The sequence below is a fragment of the Homarus americanus genome, unplaced genomic scaffold, assembly GCF_018991925.1.
Source record: "Homarus americanus isolate GMGI-L3 unplaced genomic scaffold, GMGI_Hamer_2.0 scaffold49667, whole genome shotgun sequence".
Lineage (NCBI taxonomy): Eukaryota > Metazoa > Arthropoda > Malacostraca > Decapoda > Nephropidae > Homarus > Homarus americanus.
This window is the reverse complement of record NW_024738608.1, coordinates 7492859-7514367: the sequence shown is the minus strand read 5'-3', so window position 1 is coordinate 7514367 and position 21509 is coordinate 7492859. Positions and strand designations below refer to the sequence as shown.

The 21509-nt window shown below is 43.5% G+C and overlaps 1 protein-coding gene across 7 annotated transcripts in view; it reads right to left on the bottom strand.

Annotated features, from left to right (window-relative positions):
- LOC121874227 (PTB domain-containing engulfment adapter protein 1-like) overlaps positions 1-21509 on the bottom strand; it is a 66128-nt gene that overhangs the window by 16623 nt on the left and 27996 nt on the right. For 3 of the 7 annotated variants that reach the window (XM_042378282.1, XM_042378284.1, XM_042378283.1), the window contains exons 2-3: positions 11886-11932; positions 6931-7028 (exon numbers count right to left, since the gene is read on the bottom strand). In XM_042378282.1, the coding sequence (XP_042234216.1) occupies positions 6931-7028; positions 11886-11890 (103 nt within the window). In that variant the 5' untranslated portion in view covers positions 11891-11932. Of the gene's footprint in view, positions 1-632; positions 899-3192; positions 3208-6930; positions 7029-11885; positions 11933-21509 lie in introns of those variants that run through there. The other 4 variants (XM_042378285.1, XM_042378286.1, XM_042378287.1 and 1 more) reach the window with 2 other exon arrangements.

The window sequence follows — 21509 nt, the reverse complement described above, 5'->3', positions numbered from 1 at the left end:
CTTCCTCCTAATAATTACTGACCCTCAACCGGAAATAAACTTGACAAGGTTCATCAACCACGTACAAAAAATGTGAAATTTGGTTGTAATAAAACCAAGGGAACTTAAGTTGTGTGGAAAACATAAGACTGCAGGCAAACAGACGGGCGTCGGGGGGGATCATCTTTACCATTACGATATCGGAACGTTATGGTAATAAGGTTAAAATGTCAAAAGGCAATAACGAAAATTAGTCATTAGGGTAGGGGTGGGGAAACTGTGGCCCCAGGACCATTTTTGGCCAACCGAGGGTGGCCCGCTACCATACTCCAGTGTTATTCTTTTTTGTTTAATGAGACCCGGGGGGGAGGGGGGGTAGAAGATGTCTCTACACTATTAAATCTGCATAGATTATTAACATTGGAAATAATATATAGGAGGCTCCGAAGAAACTCTTATAATCTCAATCTGACCTCCGACCTCAAATGTTTCCCAACCCCTGCTTTATGTGGAAGTCGTTTATGTTCCGATATTGCAACTTTATTCTCTTCCTAAAAACAAAGGAAGGACGGGAAGGAAGGAAGGAAGGAGGGAGAGACAGAAGGGGTGGAACAGAAGGGAGAGTGAGTAGTATTATTAACATTATAACTCACTGGCCGGAGCAGCAGCAGCAGTGTTGTTGTCCTTTTCCTTGAGTCGCTGAGTCAGTTTACCCATCGTGTCTCTTCCTCGCCCTCTACAGGCTTACCGCACTTCTCTTTTTCCCCACCGAATATTATCAAGCTAACCTCAAATTTATCCCCAGATGATCTTGAGTATTTTCCACCTAAGTTTGAATTCTCTGTGAATTGTTTTTTTTTTTTTTTAGTTTTGTTCAGGCGACGTTGAGTATTTGTCCAGATTCAACCTTCCTCAGCACCTAATAATGGGTGGGTTATGAGTGAGCCAGTGAGGGCAGCACTACTACACTCACTGGCTCTCATCGCGAACTCCCAGTATACTCCCTCACTGTTGAACTCTCTCTCTCTCTCTTTCTCTCTCATACATACATTTTATATCCTACCACTGCTACTACTAATACCAATAAAATTACCACTGCTACTAATATACTACTATATACTGCTATTATTAGTGCCACTCATTCTATTATTACCACTGCCTCTACTATTACCACTTCTACTAATATTACCACCTGCCATCACCCTACACCGTAAAATAAAACCGTGGTGGTGGTGACACACAGGAAGGGGGAGGACGTTGTGACGCGCACTCACGCACGCACATACAACACACCTCCCGGCCATTAACACAACAACTTCCGCAAACGGGGGGGGGGGGTAAACTTTCTCATCTCACTATATTAACAAAAACATTAAACTAGAAATTGAATGATGAACCTGACAAAGAGGGGAGAGGAGGAGAAGGCGTCACATCGTCGTCACCATCTTCAGGAGAAACATGGTGTGTGTGAACCAAATACAACAAAACAGTGAGATTATAATTTTTTTTCATACAGTAATTATGTCTCATAATTGAAAAAATTATGAGTGGCGGTACCTGACTGGTAACTTGCGATAAAACCTAACCACGTAAAAAAATAGTAACATCATAGTTACCCCCGAAGCTGTACTTTAACTTATATTAATATCATTTAGCACCAGTCCGGAGACAAAAAGATGGCGTATATATAATTTTGTCTTCATATCTAAATCTTAATGTTGCGCCTCGTGAACGGATCTGGTACAGTTATGGTAGATTGATTCATGGTGTATATAATTATTGATGTTAGTTTTTTGCCTTGCCGTGTCAATCTGTGAGTTAGGCCTATTTATCGTAAGAATCTCTATGAATCTTATCTTAGAGGAGCATCACACTTGTCTACACCATCTTCCATCCGCCAGAAAATAAATAAATAAATATCTCAAAGTATTCGCACCAAAACAAGACCAGATGACAAAGGGCGTGAAGCACATACGTTAAAAACGGTCGGTGGACTTGAACCACTGGCGGGTAAAAATGATAGAAAGTTAGAGCCAATCTCTCAACAGGGAGTTCCTAGCATTATCAACTCTGTTATTTACCGATGAAGACGTGACATTTAAAGGTTTTCTGTCAAGAGTTTAATGCAATTATTATCTGTTACATTATGAGGCGCAAATAGAAAGTAATGACATTCTACACACACCACTTTTTACATAGAACAACAAGCCAGCTGATCACAGTCATGTTAGGGGAAGAACAAAGAATAAGGTCATTTCACTTCACACATGGCACTAACAGGATTGAAGAGTTGGGTCTTGTGACGCGGCCAGAAATTCCTGAATGGCTTTAAATCTGAGAAGCAGACTGAGAAAGAATGGGTGCTGTGGTTGTGCAAGTGCTTGGAAGAGTTTACGAAAGCCCAGTGGTATGGTGCGTGTACAGATGAAGCGGTGGAAGGTTGACTTGGTTCGAGTATTTGTGGACACTTGCCGAACAATAGCACTGTAAGACGCTCGCTTAGTATCTCACCAAGTAACACTAGTAATAGGTTTATGCATTTATGTTTTATATGCAACGAAAAATAATATTTGTTCGTGATTACTGAAGCTACATATTTCTTCCGCAAAAAAAAACATTACAATACCTGAGGTTTTTGTTTTAAAATATTGTAGCGTTTACAGTAATCGTGATTTATTTTACCCATTACGTATAAGAATTTAGCCAAATTATTTAAATTTCTGGATCACCTGAAGATTCTCTTCCCCAGCTTATTCACCTAAAGGTTAACCGCACTAAAGCTAACCTAACCTCATCCCCAAATAGTCAGGGTGATTAATCTTCAGGTGATCCAATATTCTTGCATACAGTATATAAAGACAATACACCAATACATAATAACTGATGTTAGTTTTTATAAACATGCATACAACCTCAAACTAAATACTTGTTTTTAAATGACAGTCCCTAATAAATGCACTCAACAAGCAACACACTAAATTGGCAACATGTACACTCAACCAAGTACAATACACTCAATGGAGAGAGTAAACTATCGAAATGAACCCCGAATTCCGGTATAACAGTACGGTGTAGTGAGGGAGTGTAGTGGGGGGCGCGGGCAGTGTGAGGAATGCACTACACCAGGATACACCTTGATGAGTGTCCTGCATATCAACAAGGTGTAAAAGTTCACCGCCAGGAGCTAAGGTAACCCGCGCGTGCTACACTCACCACCACACTCGCACTACGACTAACTGAACCTCGACGTTACGGCAACACCACCACCACCCACCCGCACCTAGCCACGCTCACCACTACAACACTCGCCCACCACACCTAATGTACCAACCGTAACACCGCCAACACTCTTTGAGAATACATTTGCCTGAAGTACATAACAGAATTACGGTTCAGTGTCGCGTTAAGTGTCATGAACGAGGTTAAACGAAGGCGAGTGAGGAGTACAGGTTGGGAAAGACGGAGTGTTGGCACCCCTGGCTGGAGGCTGTTACCGAAATCTCGCCGACTTTCTTATATACAAGCGGGTTCCCACGCCCACAGTTCTCCCCATCAGCTCCACACCTCCACCTTCCACCTACATTCACGTAGTACTGGTGGTAAACAGCCAGTCTACACGGAATTACTAGGGAGAGGTAACAGTGTGGTTGATGAACAAGAAGCAGTCGACAACACGAGGCTCGGGAACCGCCTCCACCGCAGGCATTGTGCATTACAGCTTACGTCGACCAGCGACAAGTGTCACTTTCCCGTGCACGAAGCACAAACACCAACAATTAGGCTATTCGTTGCTTTCTGCGGGTTAACAGTAGAGGTGAGTCACGTGTACAATACAGTGTTATGCCACCCTTAATGGCCTGGTGGTGTAAGAGTCGAGGGTAAGCTGAGGTGGGTGGGTGAGTGCAGGTCGCCAGCCTTACAGCCCCAGGCTACAAAGCTCACTTGTGCCAACACCGTCATACGACCCACCTCGCACAGTGACGCCCCTAACTTCACTATACTACACAACACATACCTTACCTATAATACATACTGCTGACAAGTTGGCGCCCCTCGTGTATGAAGTGAACCTGCCAGCCGGTAATTTCAACACACTCTGCACCATACACTCAGTAATGGTGTAACACTTAACTCAGTACTGGTACTGTACTAACAAATAAATCCACTTTACCCCTGACAGTCCCTCGTATATTGCTTGTAACATTTAAAGCAAATGATATTCAACATTGGGTCAACTGGAGAATTTCCATCCCTGGTTATTTCACCTACAGATTAACCACCCTAACACTATTTAGGGGATGAAGTTATGTTACGTTACGTTAGTTAAGGTGGTTAATCTTAAGGTGAAATAAACTGGGGCGGAGATTCTTCAGGTAATCCTCAACATTTACACATAATACTGATAAAGTCAATAATGTCACTGATAGCTGTCAATGTTGTTACTAGTACAGCCAACATCACTGAGTACGATATTATCATCAGCACCAGCCTGGTAAACACATTAAATTACCGAGCGCTGTAAAACAAAGTCGACAAAACACAGCACCCGCCCACCCACTTCAGCCACCAGTGAACGTGACAACTTTCCGGTGGTGATGTACATGTTGACGAGAGGTGACGCTCAAGTGACGTGCCCGAGACAGCACGATGGTTCTGGGAGTCACCCCTGAGCCGTAAATAACCGGATGTCAACACTAAACAGCTGATCTTCCTGTCGAAACACGTAGCAGATCACCAAAAAAAAAAAAAAAAACTAAACGGCTGATCCATCTTGCCGCCAAAACACATGGTACACAACCGGATATCAACAACTAAAACATCTGAATTTCCACTGGCCACTTGTCATACTAAACAGCTGATCTTGTACGAAAACTTACCGTAAAGGCCTCAATGTTAATGCAAAGTAAGTGATATTTTCTGGGGTTTTTTCCATCAACAACAAGTGAATGTCATTAATGAGCTGTTGATCTTTCCGCCCAAACATCTCATAAACAAAAACACATCAAAAGTAAACAGCTGATAATCCCGCCAATTTTTCCATACGCTCCTGCATGTCAACACTATGCAACTAATATTCCCGCCAAAACTTACCATACCGTACACATTCTAATGTTAACAATAAACAGCTAATATTCCCGAACTTGCCGCCAAAGCTCAGCGCCGTCAACCATGACGCTTTCATTCTCTCGCGGTGACGTTAAAGAATTTCTCAACGACCGTCACGTTACGGTGGTGGACTCGCTGCTTCCGGTGAGTTCGTAATACACAATGTACACCAAACACCTTTTTCTCGAAAATTCTAAAGTGTTGCAATGACTACAGTGACCAGCTATTGTTAAAAGTGTCAGGTAGTGAGTATAGAAAACTAACTGCTCTATTTGCTTGATGGTGACACTAAAGCAGACTCCCTGATCGGATGTTGGTTCGTAAAAAAAAAAATGCTCTAAACTGTCCGGGAAGATGTTTTACATATTTGGCATCAATTCAGATACCCTGTATTCTCTTAATTCCTCAACGCGCCTGACAATACTGAGGGTAGCCAGACACCAGCAAAGCCAGACCCGGTCAACCACTGCACGCACCAGCAAGCAAGTGATGTTCTCTTCTTTTTTTCCTACACTTGCTTCACCGATTAGTTTTATGGTCACGCACGAGGAAGACCTTTGACCAGAAATAACAAGAAATCGACGCTCGCCTCACTAACACTTTTACTCTTGTTCGAGAATTGTTCCCTATGGCTTATACAACACACCATTTTGTTACATAAATGAAACATGCTAATTGAAATACAGTACTCTCATGTACGAAAACTGACAATAATTTATAAATTCAACTGCTCACGAAGTAAATTCCTATTAATCCAGACCATCAGAAATGCAAAAGTGAAATTCCCAAGAAGAGTTTTAGTGGAGGAGCATGAGACATACAACGCTCTGAGAACCACGGATCATCCATCTTGTTTTCCCCCGAACTCCTGTCATTGCGGGGTTTGTCGCTTCTTAAAGTTAGCTCTTATGCTCAAAGGTTCTCTCGTCAAACTGTTTTTTTATCCCTAAAACGAGAAATGACAGCCCAACTAACAGGTAACTTAATCAAGACAAAAACATAGACTCAAGAGTTCCGTTTATCTGACCGGGTCGCTTACGGTACAAAACAAACGCGACTTTTCAAAGGTTCCTAATACATTCTTACATTCTTTTGCAAATTACATTGTGAACACGGTGTATTTGGTTCACCTGAGCAACAAAGTTATCGGTTTAAATGAGTACGAAATTACACCCAGACTGTACCGTCACTGGAGGCGTCTTATACTCGATTAAGAACAAAAAGTAAAATTTGGTATGTTTATTGGGGGAGCTGCGGGAGTGTGGTTCCCGCCGGCGTGGTGCTGAAGGTGTTGTGACCCAAGCCCAGTGTACTGATGCCTGCCACAGTCACCAACCTCACCTTAAATAAGCACTTTTGCAGGTATCTATACTATATATACCTGTGTATATATATATATATATATATATATATATATATATATATATATATATATATATATATATATATATATATATATATAACTTTACCCCAGAAAGAGTATGTGCATGTATATAGCGTATACATGAAGGTGTTTTCTACAACATACTGTAGCGTGTGGTGTCGTCACGCATAGATTTTCACCGAGAGAATAAAACTTCACCAGACAAAATCTGAGTATCGTATGTCAGTTTTTTTTTAACAATTTTCTGAAGCAGTTGTGCCTCAGCAGACAGCGCCCTTGAACACCTGGCTCCTCCTGCTAACTTCTCATCCATAAGTTAAAAATAAATAAATAAATACCCCACACATTCCTCCCCTTCATTTCCCCACCACAACACACACACACACACACATCTATCAATCCGCCCAGACTACAGAATATAATAATAGTAATAACGAAACAATGACAAGTTGGCCACTCACCATTTTTAGCATTGTTTGTCTTGTTGTTGTTGTTCTTGTTGTTGCTCCACCTAAGAAGGCCGGAGTTTTTCATCATTCTGGCCTGCCCATCAAACACTCTGAAACACAGGAGGTTTGCCTAAATTTTTTTAAACAATAAAATAATAATAATAATAATAATAATAATAATAACAATAATAATAAAAATGGTAAAAATAACTACAACTACTACTATTGTACTACCACTAATAATAAAGTAGTAGTAATAATAACAGTAACACAACTTTATTATTAATTACATTATATTATTATTATTGGATGAAAAATACTGTACATGGTTACAGTTCTCCCGACACACGGCAGGTTTCGACTAATTCACCATCTCTCAGCCAGGAATTCTCCGTGACAGCCAGACTATGACCTTGTGTTAACTCAAAAAATCACTAACTCCACCCATCCGTGATTGGCCGACCAGAAACTAACTCTCCTGCACCAGCCAATGATTTCAATACGAATACCTACATCACATATTTTGGCTTCTCCTATTGGTGTAGAGTCTGTAGACTAAAGTAAAGGGGTGTGGCTACAGGCAGGATGGGAAGTAAAAAAAAATTCAGGTGACATTCATTACTGCTGAAAAAATGTTTATGGTATTCTTCACACCCTCCAATAAAAAAAATATAATAATAAAAAAATAATAAATATAATAATATTAATAATAAAAATAATAATATTAATAATAATAAATATTAATAATAAATAATAATAATACCAGACTTGTGCTACACTCCATTACACATTTAACTGCACAAGTGACCCCCCCCCTCCCCTAACACACCTGTCAGTGTTAACGGTGTGAAGATCATTAGTTAACGGGTGTACTGTTAACATAATACATGCAATAGTGAAAAGTATAAAACAGTTAACTATGTATACGTACACCTTTTAACACACAACACCGGTTAACACACACAGCAACAGGTAACACACACAACACCAACTGAAACACAACACCAGGTAACACACACAACATCGGTTAACACAAAACACCAGTTAACACACACAACACCAACTGAAACACAACACCAGGTAACACACACAACACCGGTTAACACAAAACACCAGTTAACATACACAACACCAGTTAACACACACAACACCAGCTAACACACAACATGCGACGGAGCCGTGTTGTAAATGTCAGGTGCTGTCGTGCGCTAACCTGTAACTGCTTCCTGCTGTAACTTAATGGTTGTTAAAGGATTACCCACACCCCGCCCAGTCACTAACACCACCCGCCCCCCCCACTTACGAACACCACCCGCCCTGCCCACTTACTAACGCCACCTGCCCTGCCCAATTTACTAAAACACCCACCCGCCCTGCCCACTTACTACTAACGCCACCCGCCCCGCCCACTTACAACGCCACCCGCCCCTGCCCACTTACTAACGCCACCCACCCTGCCCACTTACTAACGCCAATTCGCCCCGCCCACTTACTAACGCCACCCGCCCCGCCCATCACTAACACCACCCGCCCTGCCCACTTACTTCAACACTGGGTCTGCCCCGCCTGACTTACTAACACCACCCGCCCTGCCCACTTAATAACACACCTGCCCGCCCACTTACTAACGCCACCTGCCCCACTTAATTAACACCAATTCGCCCTGCCCACTTCACTAACGCCGCCACCGCCCCGCCCACTTACTTCAAAGCCACCCACCCTCAAACAACCTCCATCCACCATTAACCACCCTCCCAGTGTGCCATATAATCGTACAAGGGAGGGGAAGAGGGGTGGGAGGGGAGGGGAGAGAGGGGGAAGGGGACGAGGGAGATAGAAGATGGAAGGAGGTGGAAGGGAGAGAGGGGGGGGGGCGATAAGTGTGAAAGCAATAGTTGTTATAATGTTCATGACAACACTATTTACCACCACCCAGCCAGCCACCACAATCTCGCCACTACCACCATCACTACCACCGCTCTGGGCCAGCCGCGTACCACAACCTGGCTAATACCACCATCACTACTCACAACTACTTCAACGCCTTCCCAGCCACCACAAATCAAGCCACTACCACCACCACTACCACCATTAACGCCCCCAGCCAGCCACCACAACCTCGCCACTACCACCACATCACCACCACAACTACTTCAACGCCTCCCAGCCAGCCACACCACAACCTGGGTTCAATTACCACCACCTTCACTCACCATTAACCAATACTAACGCCCAGCCAGCCACCACAACCTCGCCACTACAACCACCACAACTACTAACCTACCACCACCACCCAGCCACCCACCACAACCACGCCACTACCACAATTACTAACCTACCACCACTACACAGCCAGCCACCACAACCTCGCCACTACAACCACCACTACTAACCTGCCACTACTATTCAACTACTACTATCATAACTACTAACCTACCACCACTACCATAACTATTCAACCATGACTACCATTCAACCATCCACCACCACTACTATATATGAGTCAAGTGGTGTAGGTGAGAGAATCAGGTGGTATAGGAGAGAGAATCAGGTGGTGTAGGTGAGAGAATCAGGTGGTGTAGGTGAGAGAATAAGGTGGTGTAGGTGAAAGAATCAGGTGGTGTAGGTGAGAGAATCAGGTGGTGTAGGAGAGAATCAAGTGGTGTGGGTGAGAGAGAATCAAGTGGTGTAGGTAAGAGAATAAGGTGGTGTAGGTGAAAGAATCAGGTGGTGTAGGTGAGAGAGAATCAAGTGGTGTAGGTGAGAGAATAAGGTGGTGTAGGTGAGAGAATCAGGTGGTGTAGGTGAGAGAATAAGGTGGTAGGAGAATTAGTGGTGAATCAGGTGGGTGTAGGTGAGAGAATCAGGTGGTGTAGGTGAGAGAATAAGGTGGTGTAGGTGAAAGAATCAGGTGGTGTAGGTGAGAGAATCAGGTGGTGTAGGTGAGAGAATCAGGTGGTGTAGGTGAGAGAATCAGGTGGTGTAGGTGAGAGAATCAGGTGGTATAGGTGAGAGAATCAAGTGGTGTAGGTGAGAGAATCAGGTGGTGTAGGTGAACCTTGAGGGGTACACCGCTTCTCTGACAGGTCCAAATAACTCAAGAATATCCTAGAACTCTCAGTCCTCTCCCCCTCACCCCATCCTCCTCTCCTCACTCTCATCCCTCCTCTCTTCCCTCTCATCCTCCCTCTCACCCTCATCCCTCCCTCTCTTCCCTCTCTCTCTTCCTCTCCTCACTCTCATCCCTCTCCTCACCTCTCCCTCTCACTCTCATCTCTCCCTCTCTTCCCTCCTCTCCTCACTCTCACCCCTTCCTCTCCTCCTCACCTCCTCTCATCCTCCCTCTCTCCCTCACCTCCTCTCCTCACCTCATCCCTCCCCTCTCTCACTCCCTCCCTCTCTCCCCTCCCTCTCACTCCCTCCCTCCCCTCTCCCCATTCTCACCCCTCCCCTCCTCCTCCTCCTCTCCTCTCCCTCTCTCCTCCTCATCCCTCTCCTCACTCTCACTCTCCCTCCCTCTCTCCCTCTCCCTCTCACCCCTCCCTCTCCTCCTTCTCACCCTCCCTCTCCTCCTCTCCTCCCTTCCCTCTCCACTCACCCTCCTCCCTCACCTCACCCTCCCTCCTCCCTCCTCCCTCTCTCCCCTCCCACTCTTGACACGGGTAAGACATTCCTTATTGATATTCCAAGATGTTCCCTACCCAAGGTTACTCTCTCTCTCTCTCTCTCTCTCTCTCTCTCTCTCAACTTATTTATCTCCATACATAAGCGTTAATTAACACTGAGGAAAATAACACACATATACATACATACATATTACATACCTACATAAATATACACTCGCGCTTGCACACACACACACACACACACACACACACACACACACACACACACACACACACACACACACACACACACACACGCAAGGATAAGTATTCGACGGAGTTAAAATCACCTACGCGTCGTCTCTCTCTCTCTCTCTCTCTCTCTCTCACCATCCTGCAGCCGTGATCAAATTATTGAATGGTTTTTAATCTTGTCTTCTTGAGTGGTAGCAAACACAGGACCTACAGAGACGTATGGAGAGGCACTAGGTGTGGAGAGGTATGGAAACTACAGGTGTGGAGAGGCTACAGGTAGTGCGTGAGGGGGCAGCTCTCTTGATCCCTCCATCTTGCCTGCCTTAGAGAGTTACAGTCGATCAAAGTGGTCTCCTCTCCCTCCCCGAATCCCCTTGGTCACTTACCCTCCTTGCCCCTTCCTTGGTCACTCTTTCCCGTGGCCCCTCGTGGTCACCCCCTCCCCGGTGCTGCACTTGGATTACGTAGTTCAGTTCTGGTCACCTTATTACAGAATGGATATAGAATCCTTGGAAAGAATTCAGAGGAGAATGACAAGACTAATCCCGGGCATTAGGAACCTTGAGTACAGAGACAGGTTAAAGCATCTTAATTTGCACTCCCTCGAGAGACGTAGAGTGAGAGGCGATATGATAGAGGTGTATAATGGAAGTCAGGGCTGAACAAAGGGGACATTACAAAGGTACTCAAACTATCCAACCAGGAGCGAACTCGTAACTATGGTTTTAAATTAGACAAATTTAGATTTAGGCGCGAAATAGGTAAACACTGGTTTGGAAACAGAGTAGTGGATGAGTGGAACAAGTTACCAAATATCATCATTAACTCGAATACGCTGGATAGCTTCAAACATAGGTTGGATGTTCATATGAGCAATAGGGGTTGGGTGTAAATGGGACTGCCCAGTATGGGCCAATAGGCCCGCTGCAGTTTCTTCCATTCTTATGTTCTTATGTTCTTAAAGTGAGGGTGTTCACTTCTCACTTTTCCGGAATATAATTAGTTATAATGAAGATAATGATAATTAATTAGATCAGTTAGGCCTTGAAATATAAAGGTCTTGTATGGAGAGAGAGAGATATGGTCCACACACTCACACACACTCACCCCATCCTTGGTCAACACTGGTGCTGGCTTCCTTCACACACACACACCTGTAAACATAAACACATGCACGTTAATCTTTGAAACAATCTGTGTATGTGTGTGTGTGTGTGTGTGTGTGTGTGTGTGTGTGTGTAATAATAATAATTTTGTTGGTCACTAATATTATAATTACTATATTAATATTTTATCATCAACATCATCATATTATTATCATTAATATTACTATAGTAACTCCTAGTAGTTAAAATTATTACTTATATAATTATTTAACTATTATTATTATTATTATTTAACTATTATTATTATTATTATTGTTATTATTGATATCATCATCATCATCATCATCATCATCATCATCATCATTACAAGGGTGTGACAGGTTACCATGACAGCCAGCCAACAACAAAATATTACCATTGTGAACAAAAGAACTATGCACAACAAACACACAAACAAAAACACAAGGAGGCGGTGGTGTAGTTATATACGTGAAGGTCACACACACACACACACACACACCTCCGCAATACACATAGTTTAAGGCAAGACAAGGCAAACCTACTGTCTGATGACCACTACCCCAGAAATACTCTGAACTCTACACTTACAAACTTTACCTCTAATATAAATCATTATTAATTATTCTAACCTATTCCCAATCTGCAGTTAATTATATTTGTTAATCATTAGTTAAAAGACAAATAAGGATCATTATTACAGTTCACAGAGGGTCGGTATTATAGTAACCATGGCAACGAGATATAAACAAAATAGGTGACCAAGTACGTTAATTTAGGCATCCCTCGCGTACGATACACACAAAAATATTAAGAGTCTGGTCACGGCATACGGGAACGGCGGAGGAGACCAAAACAAACGACGCCACAACGACACACACACACGCACTCTCTTGGCAAGTGCGTGTATATGGTTAATGAGTCTCTCTCTCTCTCTCTCTCTCTCTCTCTCTCTAACATACACAGAAAAACACACATACATACACATACATTTAAAGAGTATACAAGTGGTTGGATAAGAATACAGTCTTTCATAATTAATTAATATATGTTTTTAAAATTAACTAAGACGATCGTGAGTTTCAGGGTGTGTGTGAAAGAGGGGAGGAGGAGGAGAATGAGGAAAAGAAATACCAAGGAGGAGGAGGGAGGGGAGGGAGAAGAAGAGAGGAGCCGGACAGACACACAAGGGTTGTTCCTTGAGGCAGACCGTGAGGCAAATGACGTCAACACAAACCCCTGAGTGTCACCTTCACCTGTCCCCTGTAATTACTGCCTCACCTGTGTTACAACTGCCAAAGTCATCACCACTATCAACACAGCTGCAGTAACAACAACAGCAACAACAACACAGCAGTAACAACAATAAAAACAATCATAAGAAAGTAACAACAACAACAACAGAGAGCTGCACAGGTGGTCAGGGTCGGGAAAGTGGTTACTGCCTGCCTGCCCTCCGCCCCCCCCCATCAACCCGATCTTAATCCAAGTTACCCTAACCTACCTTACTCCGCCCCCCACCTTAACTCCCCCCAGCTAACCTAACCTAATCTAACCCAGTTTAATACACTACCACTACTGGGCGTCACTTATACTGTAACCAACGACCAGACGACCTTAGTCAGCACAGAGAAAGCTTCCGTACACAAGAGGTTAATGAACTAATCTACACATCAGTCAAAATAACCCAATTTAACTTAAACCAATCTAACGTAAGCGTAAATAACCCGACCTAACTTAATCCACTATAACCTAACACTATAACGCCCTCTTATCCTTTCACACACACACACACACACACACACACACACACAACAAAAACCACCCCTCACTCACCACAAGATCAACAACATCCATCAGTCAGATCACGAGAGGCGGCGGCCACTGGACTGAATAAACACACTGACGAAGACATACAAAAGTTGGAGATATATTCAAGGTGAAACTAGACGCTGCATACTATCAGTGAGAGTGGTTCAGGGGGGAAGGGGGAGGGGGAAGGGGGAGGGGAGGAGGGGGTGTAGAGGTGGAGGGGGATGGATATATGTGTGTGTGTCCCCTTGACCCCACGGCCATCGTATAAGAACTCCCCCACTGCAAGACACCACACCACAGTACTGAACCATTATCTAGGTGACAACACTGGAAGCTGATTGACGAGTTGTGTGTGTGTGTGTGTGTGTGTGTGTGTGTGTGTGTGTTGTTAACTTGTAAACACCGACAATACAGCACAAAACTTGAGCAGAACTTATCCCTTGTTATCGTCCTTACAGTAAATCTCTTTGACACCAGATCCTGTAGTTTACATAGTACATGATAATTTCTGTATTGTAGATAATTAAAATACACAGAAAACAAAACTCCTTAATCTGTACCGGTAACCTTTCCTAAACTGGATATCAACACTGCACTCAAAAGGTAAAAAACTAAATTATCTTCTCTATGCTGCTTAATTCACGAATATATTTACGTAATTCACTCTACTCGAAGGTCAAAGTTCATAACCTTTGCTGACTTTAGATTCAACCTTTGATTTTACATTCAGGGTCACCATAAAGTCCTTCTGTACCTGTCCCTTAATGCCACAGACGCAGGTGTGTGTGTGTGTGTGTGTGTACCTGGGTCGCTGGACAAACAAAAAGGCAGGGCAGTAAGCATCTATTTGTGTGTGTGTGTGTGTGTGTGTGTGTGTGTGTGTGTGTGTGTGTGTGTGTGTAATAATAATAATAAATAATAATAATAAACGGTTTATTAATAGAGTTGCAGCCGGTGGCTGAAAATATACACTTACATTTGATTTAGACAATGATATAATATGCGTTGAATACATTTACAGAGCTGTACAGTACATAAATCAGGAGTTATTTATTATTTTAACAATAGATGGGATGGTGCTGTTCTTATATCTATCGGTGCGGGCTCTTATGGGCTGAATTTTGTTGTTGTGGTGGACTGCGCGAGGTGGGTGGGACTGGGGGGCTGCCGGTGGCAGGTGGTGGTGATGACGAGGGTGGTGCATTAGTTGGCTGCCAAACCTTCCCAGTGTGTGTGTGTGTGTGTGTGTGTGTGTGTGTGTGTGTGTGTGTGTGGACAGTGGTGGTATTTTATTTCACCTTTATTTTATTTTATTCTGTTGTATTGGATTTAAATGAACCATGGGGTAATTATTTGCTGTATAGGATTGTAGGATGTTGTGTGTTGTATTTGTCTTGCCTTTACTAGAGGATGGTAGGATGTTGTGTTGTGTTGTCTGCCTTCACTATAGGATTGTAGGATGTTGTGTTGTGTTGTCTGCCTTTACTAGGATGGTAGGATGTTGTGTTGTGTTGTCTGCCTTCACTATAGGATGGTAGGATGTTGTGTTGTGTTGTCTGCCTTCACTATAGGATGGTAGGTGTTGTGTTGTGTTGTCTGCCTTCACTATAGGATGGTAGGATGTTGTGTTGTGTTGTCTGCCTTTACTAGAGGATGGTAGGATGTTGTGTTGTATTGTCTGCCTTCACTATAGGATGGTAGGATGTTGTGTTGTGTTGTCTGCCTTCACTATAGGATGGTAGGATGTTGTGTTAATGTTGTCTGCCTTTACTGAGGATGGTAGGATGTTGTGTTGTGTTGTCTGCTTTACTAGAGGGGATTGGTAGGATGTTGTGTTGTGTTGTCTGCCTACTATAGGATGTGGTAGGATGTTGTGTTGTGTTGTCTGCCTTCACTATAGGATTGTAGGATGTTGTGTTGTGTTGTCTGCCTTCACTATGGGATGGTAGGGATGTTGTGTTGTGTTGTCTGCCTTTACTAGAGGATGGTAGGATGTTGTGTGTTGTGTTGTCTGCCTTTACTATAGGATGGTGGGATGTTGTGTTGTGTTGTCTGCCTTCACTGGGATTGTAGGATGTTGTGTTGTGTTGTCTGCCTTTTACTATAGGATGGTAGGATGTTGTGTTGTGTTGTCTGCCTTCACTATAGGATGGTGGGATGTTGTGTTGTGTTGTCTGCCTTCACTATAGGATGGTAGGATGTTGTGTTGTGTTGTCTGCCTTTACTAGAGGATGGTAGGATGTTGTGTTGTGTTGTCTGCCTTCACTATAGGATGGTGGGATGTTGTGTTGTGTTGTCTGCCTTCACTATAGGATGGTAGGATGTTGTGTTGTGTTGTCTGCCTTCACTATAGGATGGTAGGATGTTGTGTTGTGTTGTCTGCCTTTACTAGGATGGTAGGATGTTGTGTTGTGTTGTCTGCCTTCACTATAGGATGGTAGGATGTTGTGTTGTGTTGTCTGCCTTTACTATAGGATGTGGTAGGATGTTGTGTTGTGTTGTCTGCCTTTACTAGAGGATTAATTTGGGGATGTTGTGATTTGTGTTGTCTGCCTTTACTAGGGGATGGTAGGATGTTGTGTTGTCTTGTCTGCCTTTACTAGAGGATGGTAGGATGTTGTGTTGTGTTGTCTGCCTTTACTATAGGATGGTAGGATGTTGTGTTGTGTTGTCTGCCTTTATAGAGGATGGTAGGATGTTGTGTTGTGTTGTCTGCCTTTACTAGAGGATGGGTAGGATGTTGTGTTGTATTTGTCTGCCCTCACTATAGGATGGTGGGATGTTGTGTTGTGTTGTCTGCCTTTACTATAGGATGGTAGGATGTTGTGTTGTGTTGTCTGCCTTTACTATAGGATGGTAGGATGTTGTGTTGTGTTGTCTGCCTTCACTATGGGATTGTAGGATGTTGTGTTGTGTTGTCTGCCTTTACTAGAGGATGGTAGGATGTTGTGTTGTGTTGTCTGCCTTCACTATAGGATGGTAGGATGTTGTGTTGTCTGCCTTTACTAGAGGATGGTGGGATGTTGTGTTGTGTTGTCTGCCTTCACTATAGGATGGTAGGATGTTGTGTTGTGTTGTCTGCCTTCACTATAGGATGGTAGGATGTTGTGTTGTGTTGTCACTACCTTCACTATAGGATGGTAGGATGTTGTGTTGTGTTGTCTGCCTTCACTATAGGATGGTAGGATGTTGTGTTGTGTTGTCTGCCTTTACTAGAGGATGGTAGGATGTTGTGTTGTGTTGTCTGCCTTCACTATAGGATGGTAGGATGTTGTCATTGTGTTGTCTGCCTTTACTAGAGGATGATGGTAGGATGTTACCCCGTATTTGTGTTGTCTGCCTTCACACTATGGGATGGTAGGATGTTGTGTTGTGTTGTCTGCCTTCACTATAGGATGGTAGGATGTTGTGTTGTGTTGTCTGCCTTTGCTAGAGGAGGATGGTAGGATGTTGTGTTGTTGTCTGCACCTTCACTATAGGATTGTAGGATGTTGTGTTGTGTTGTCTGCCTTTACTAGAGGATGGTGGGATGTTGTGTTGTGTTGTCTGCCTTCACTATAGGATGGTAGGATGTTGTGTTGTGTTGTCTGCCTTTACTATGGGATGGTAGGATGTTGTGTTGTGTTGTCTGCCTTTACTAGAGGATGGTAGGATGTTGTGTTGTGTTGTCTGCCTTCACTATAGGATGGTGCAGGATGTTGTGTTGTGTTGTCTGCCTTCACTATAGGATGGTAGGATGTTGTGTTGTGTTGTCTGCCTTCACTATAGGATGGTAGGATGTTGTGTTGTGTTGTCTGCCTACTAGAGGATGGTAGGATGTTGTATTGTGTTGTCTGCCTTCACTATAGGATGGTAGGATGTTGTGTTGTGTTGTCTGCCTTTACTAGAGGATGGTAGGATGTTGTGTTGTGTTGTCTGCCTTTACTATAGGATGGTAGGATGTTGTGTTGTGTTGTCTTTACACTATAGGATGGTAGGATGTTGTGTTGTGTTGTCTGCCTTCACTATAGGATGGTAGGATGTTGTGTTATGTTGTACTTTATAGGATGGTAGGATGTTGTGTTGTGTTGTCTGCCTTTACTAGAGGATGGTAGGATGTTGTGTTGTGTTGTCTGCCTTTTACTATAGGATGGTAGGATGTTGTGTTGTGTTGTCTGCCTTCACTATAGGATGGTAGGATGTTGTGTTGTGTTGTCTGCACTTTACTAGAGGATGGTGGGATGTTGTGTTGTGTTGTCTGCCTTCACTATAGGATGGTAGGATGTTGTGTTGTGTTGTCTGCCTTTACTATAGGATGGTAGGATGTTGTGTTGTGTTGTCTGCCTTCACTATAGGGTGGTAGGATGTTGTGTTGTGTTGTCTGCCTTCACTATAGGATGGTAGGATGTTGTGTTGTGTTGTCTGCCTTCACTATGGGATGGTAGGATGTTGTTGTTGTGTTATGCATACTAGGATGGTAGGATGTTGTGTTGTCTGCCTTCACTTCTAAGGATGGTAGGATGTTGTGTTGTGTTGTCTGCCTTCACTATAGGATGGTGTTAGGATGTTGTGTGTTGTGTTGTCTGCCTTCACTATGGGATGGTAGGATGTTGTGTTGTGTTGTCTGCCTTTACTATAGGATGGTAGGATGTTGTGTTGTGTTTATGCTGCCTTCACTATAGGATGGTAGGATGTTGTGTTGTGTTGTCTGCCTTTACTAGAGGATGGTGGGATGTTGTGTGTTGTGTTGTCTGCCTTTACTAGAGGATGGTAGGATGTTGTGTTGTGTTGTCTGCCTTTACTATAGGATGGTAGGATGTTGTGTTGTCTTACCCCTTCACTATAGGATGGTAGGATGTTGTGTTGTGTTGTCTGCTACTAGGATGGTAGGATGTTGTGTTGTGTTGTCTGCCTTTTACTAGAGGATGGTAGGATGTTGTGTTGTGTTGTGCCTTCACTATAGGATGGTAGGATGTTGTGTTGTGTTGTCTGCCTTTACTAGGATGGTAGGATGTTGTGTTGTGTTTGTCTGCCTTTACTAGAGGATGGTAGGATGTTGTGTTGTGTTGTCTGCCTTTACTATAGGATGGTAGGATGTTGTGTTGTCTGCCTTCCTCTATAGGATGGTAGGATGTTGTGTTGTGTTGTCTGCCTTTACTAGAGGATGGTAGGATGTTGTGTTGTGTTGTCTGCTTAGCTACTAGGGGATGGTGGGGATGTTGTGTTGTGTTGTCTGCCTTTACTAGGGGATGGTAGGATGTTGTGTTGTGTTGTCTGCCTTTACTATAGGATGGTAGGATGTTGTGTTGTCTGCCTTCACTATAGGATGGTAGGATGTTGTGTTGTGTTGTCTACTTTATAGGATGGTGGGATGTTGTGTTGTGTCTGCCTTCACTATGGGATGGTGGGATGTTGTGTTGTGTTGTCTGCCTTTACTAGAGGATGGTAGGATGTTGTGTTGTGTTGTCTGCCTTTACTAGGGATGGTAGGATGTTGTGTTGTGTTGTCTGCCTTTACTAGAGGATGGTGGGATGTTGTGTTGTCTGCCTTCTATAGGATGGTAGGATGTTGAGTTGTGTTGTACTTTACACTAGAGGATGGTAGGATGTTGTGTTGTGTTGTCTGCCTTTACTATAGGATGGTGGGATGTTGTGTTGTGTTGTCTGCCTTCACTATAGGATGGTAGGATGTTGTGTTGTGTTGTCTGCCTTTACTAGGGATGGTGGGATGTTGTGTTGTGTTGTCTGCCTTTACTAGAGGATGGTAGGATGTTGTGTTGTCTGCGCTTCACTATAGGATGGTAGGATGGTGTGTTGTGTTGTCTGCCTTTACTGAGGATATGGTAGGATGTTGTGTTGTGTTGTCTGCCTTTACTAGGGATGGTAGGATGTTGTGTTGTGTTGTCTGCCTTTACTAGAGGATGATGGTAGGATGTTGTGTGTGTTGTCTGCTTTACTATAGGATGGTGGTAGGATGTTGTGTTATCTGCCTTCACTATAGGATGGTAGGATGTTGTGTGTTGTCTGCCTTTGCACTATAGGATGGTAGGATGTTGTGTTGTGTTGTCTGCCTTTGCACTGGGGATGGTAGGATGTTGTGTTATGCGCCTTTACTAGAGGATGGTAGGATGTTGTGTTGTGTTGTCTGCCTTTACTATGGGATGGTAGGATGTTGTGTTGTCTGCCTTCACTATAGGATGGTAGGACTGTGTTTATGTTGTCTGCCTTTACTATAGGATGTGGTAGGATGTTGTGTTGTGTTGTCTGCCTTTACTAGGATGGTAGGATGTTGTGTGTTGTCTGCCTTTACTAGAGGATGGTAGGATGTTGTGTTGTCTGCCTTTACTATAGGATGGTAGGATGTTGTGTTGTCTGCCTTTACTATAGGATGGTAGGATGTTGTGTTGTGTTGTCTGCCTTTACTATAGGATGGTAGGATGTTGTGTTGTGTTGTCTGCCTTTACTAGGATGGTAGGATGTTGTGTTGTATTTGTCTGCCTTTACTAGAGGATGGTGGGATGTTGTGTTGTCTGCCTTTACTAGAGGATGGTGGTAGGATGTTGTGTTGTGTTGTCTGCCTTTACTAGAGGATGGTAGGATGTTGTGTTGTGTTGTCACGGCTTTACTAGAGGATGGTAGGATGTTGTGTTGTATTTGTCTGCCTTCACTATAGGATGGTAGGATGTTGTGTTGTGTTGTCTCTGCCTTTTACTAGAGGATGGTAGGATGTTGTTGTGTTGTGTTGTCTGCCTTTACTAGGGATGGTAGGATGTTGTGTTGTGTTGTCTGCCTTTACTATAGGGATGGTAGGATGTTGTGTTGTGTTGTCTGCCTTCACTGTAAGGATGGTGGGATGTTGTGTTGTGTTGTCTGCCTTTACTAGAGGATGGTAGGATGTTGTGTGTTGTGTGTTGTCTGCCTTTATAGGATGGTAGGATGTTGTGTTGTGTTGTCTGCCTTTACTAGAGGATGGTAGGATGTTGTGTTGTGTTGTCTGCCTTTACTATGGGATGGTAGGATGTTGTGTTGTGTTGTCTGCCTTTACTAGAGGATGGTAGGATGTTGTGTTGTGTTGTCTGCCTTCACTATAGGATGGTAGGATGTTGTGTTGTGTTGCTGCCTTTACTAGAGGAGGATGGTAGGATGTTGTGTTGTGTTGTCTGCCTTTACTAGGATGGTAGGATGTTGTGTTGTGTTGTCTGCCTTTGCACTGGGGATGGTAGGATGTTGTGTCTGCCTTTACTAGAGGATGGTAGGATGTTGTGTTGTATTTGTCTGCCTTTACTATAGGATGGTAGGATGTTGTGTTGTGTTGTCTGCCTTCACTATAGGATGGTAGGATGTTGTGTTGTGTTGTCTGCCTTTACTATAGGATGGTAGGATGTTGTGTTGTGTTGTGCCTTTACTATAGGATGATGGTAGGATGTTGTGTTGTATTGTCTGCCTTTACTATAGGATGGTAGGATGTTGTGTTGTGTTGTCTGCCTTCACTATAGGATGGTAGGATGTTGTGTTGTGTTGTCTGCCTTTACTATAGGATGGTGGATAGTGTTGTGTTGTGTTGTCTGCCTTTACTATGGGATGGTAGGATGTTGTGTTGTGTTGTCTGCCTTTACTATGGGATGGTGGGATGTTGTGTTGTGTTGTCTGCCTTTACTATGGGATGGTAGGATGTTGTGTTGTCTGCCTTCACTATAGGATGGTAGGATGTTGTGTTGTGTTGTCTGCCTTTACTAGAGGATGGTAGGATGTTGTGTTGTTGTGTTGTCTGCCTTCACTATAGGATGGTGGGATGTTGTGTGTTGTGTTGTCTG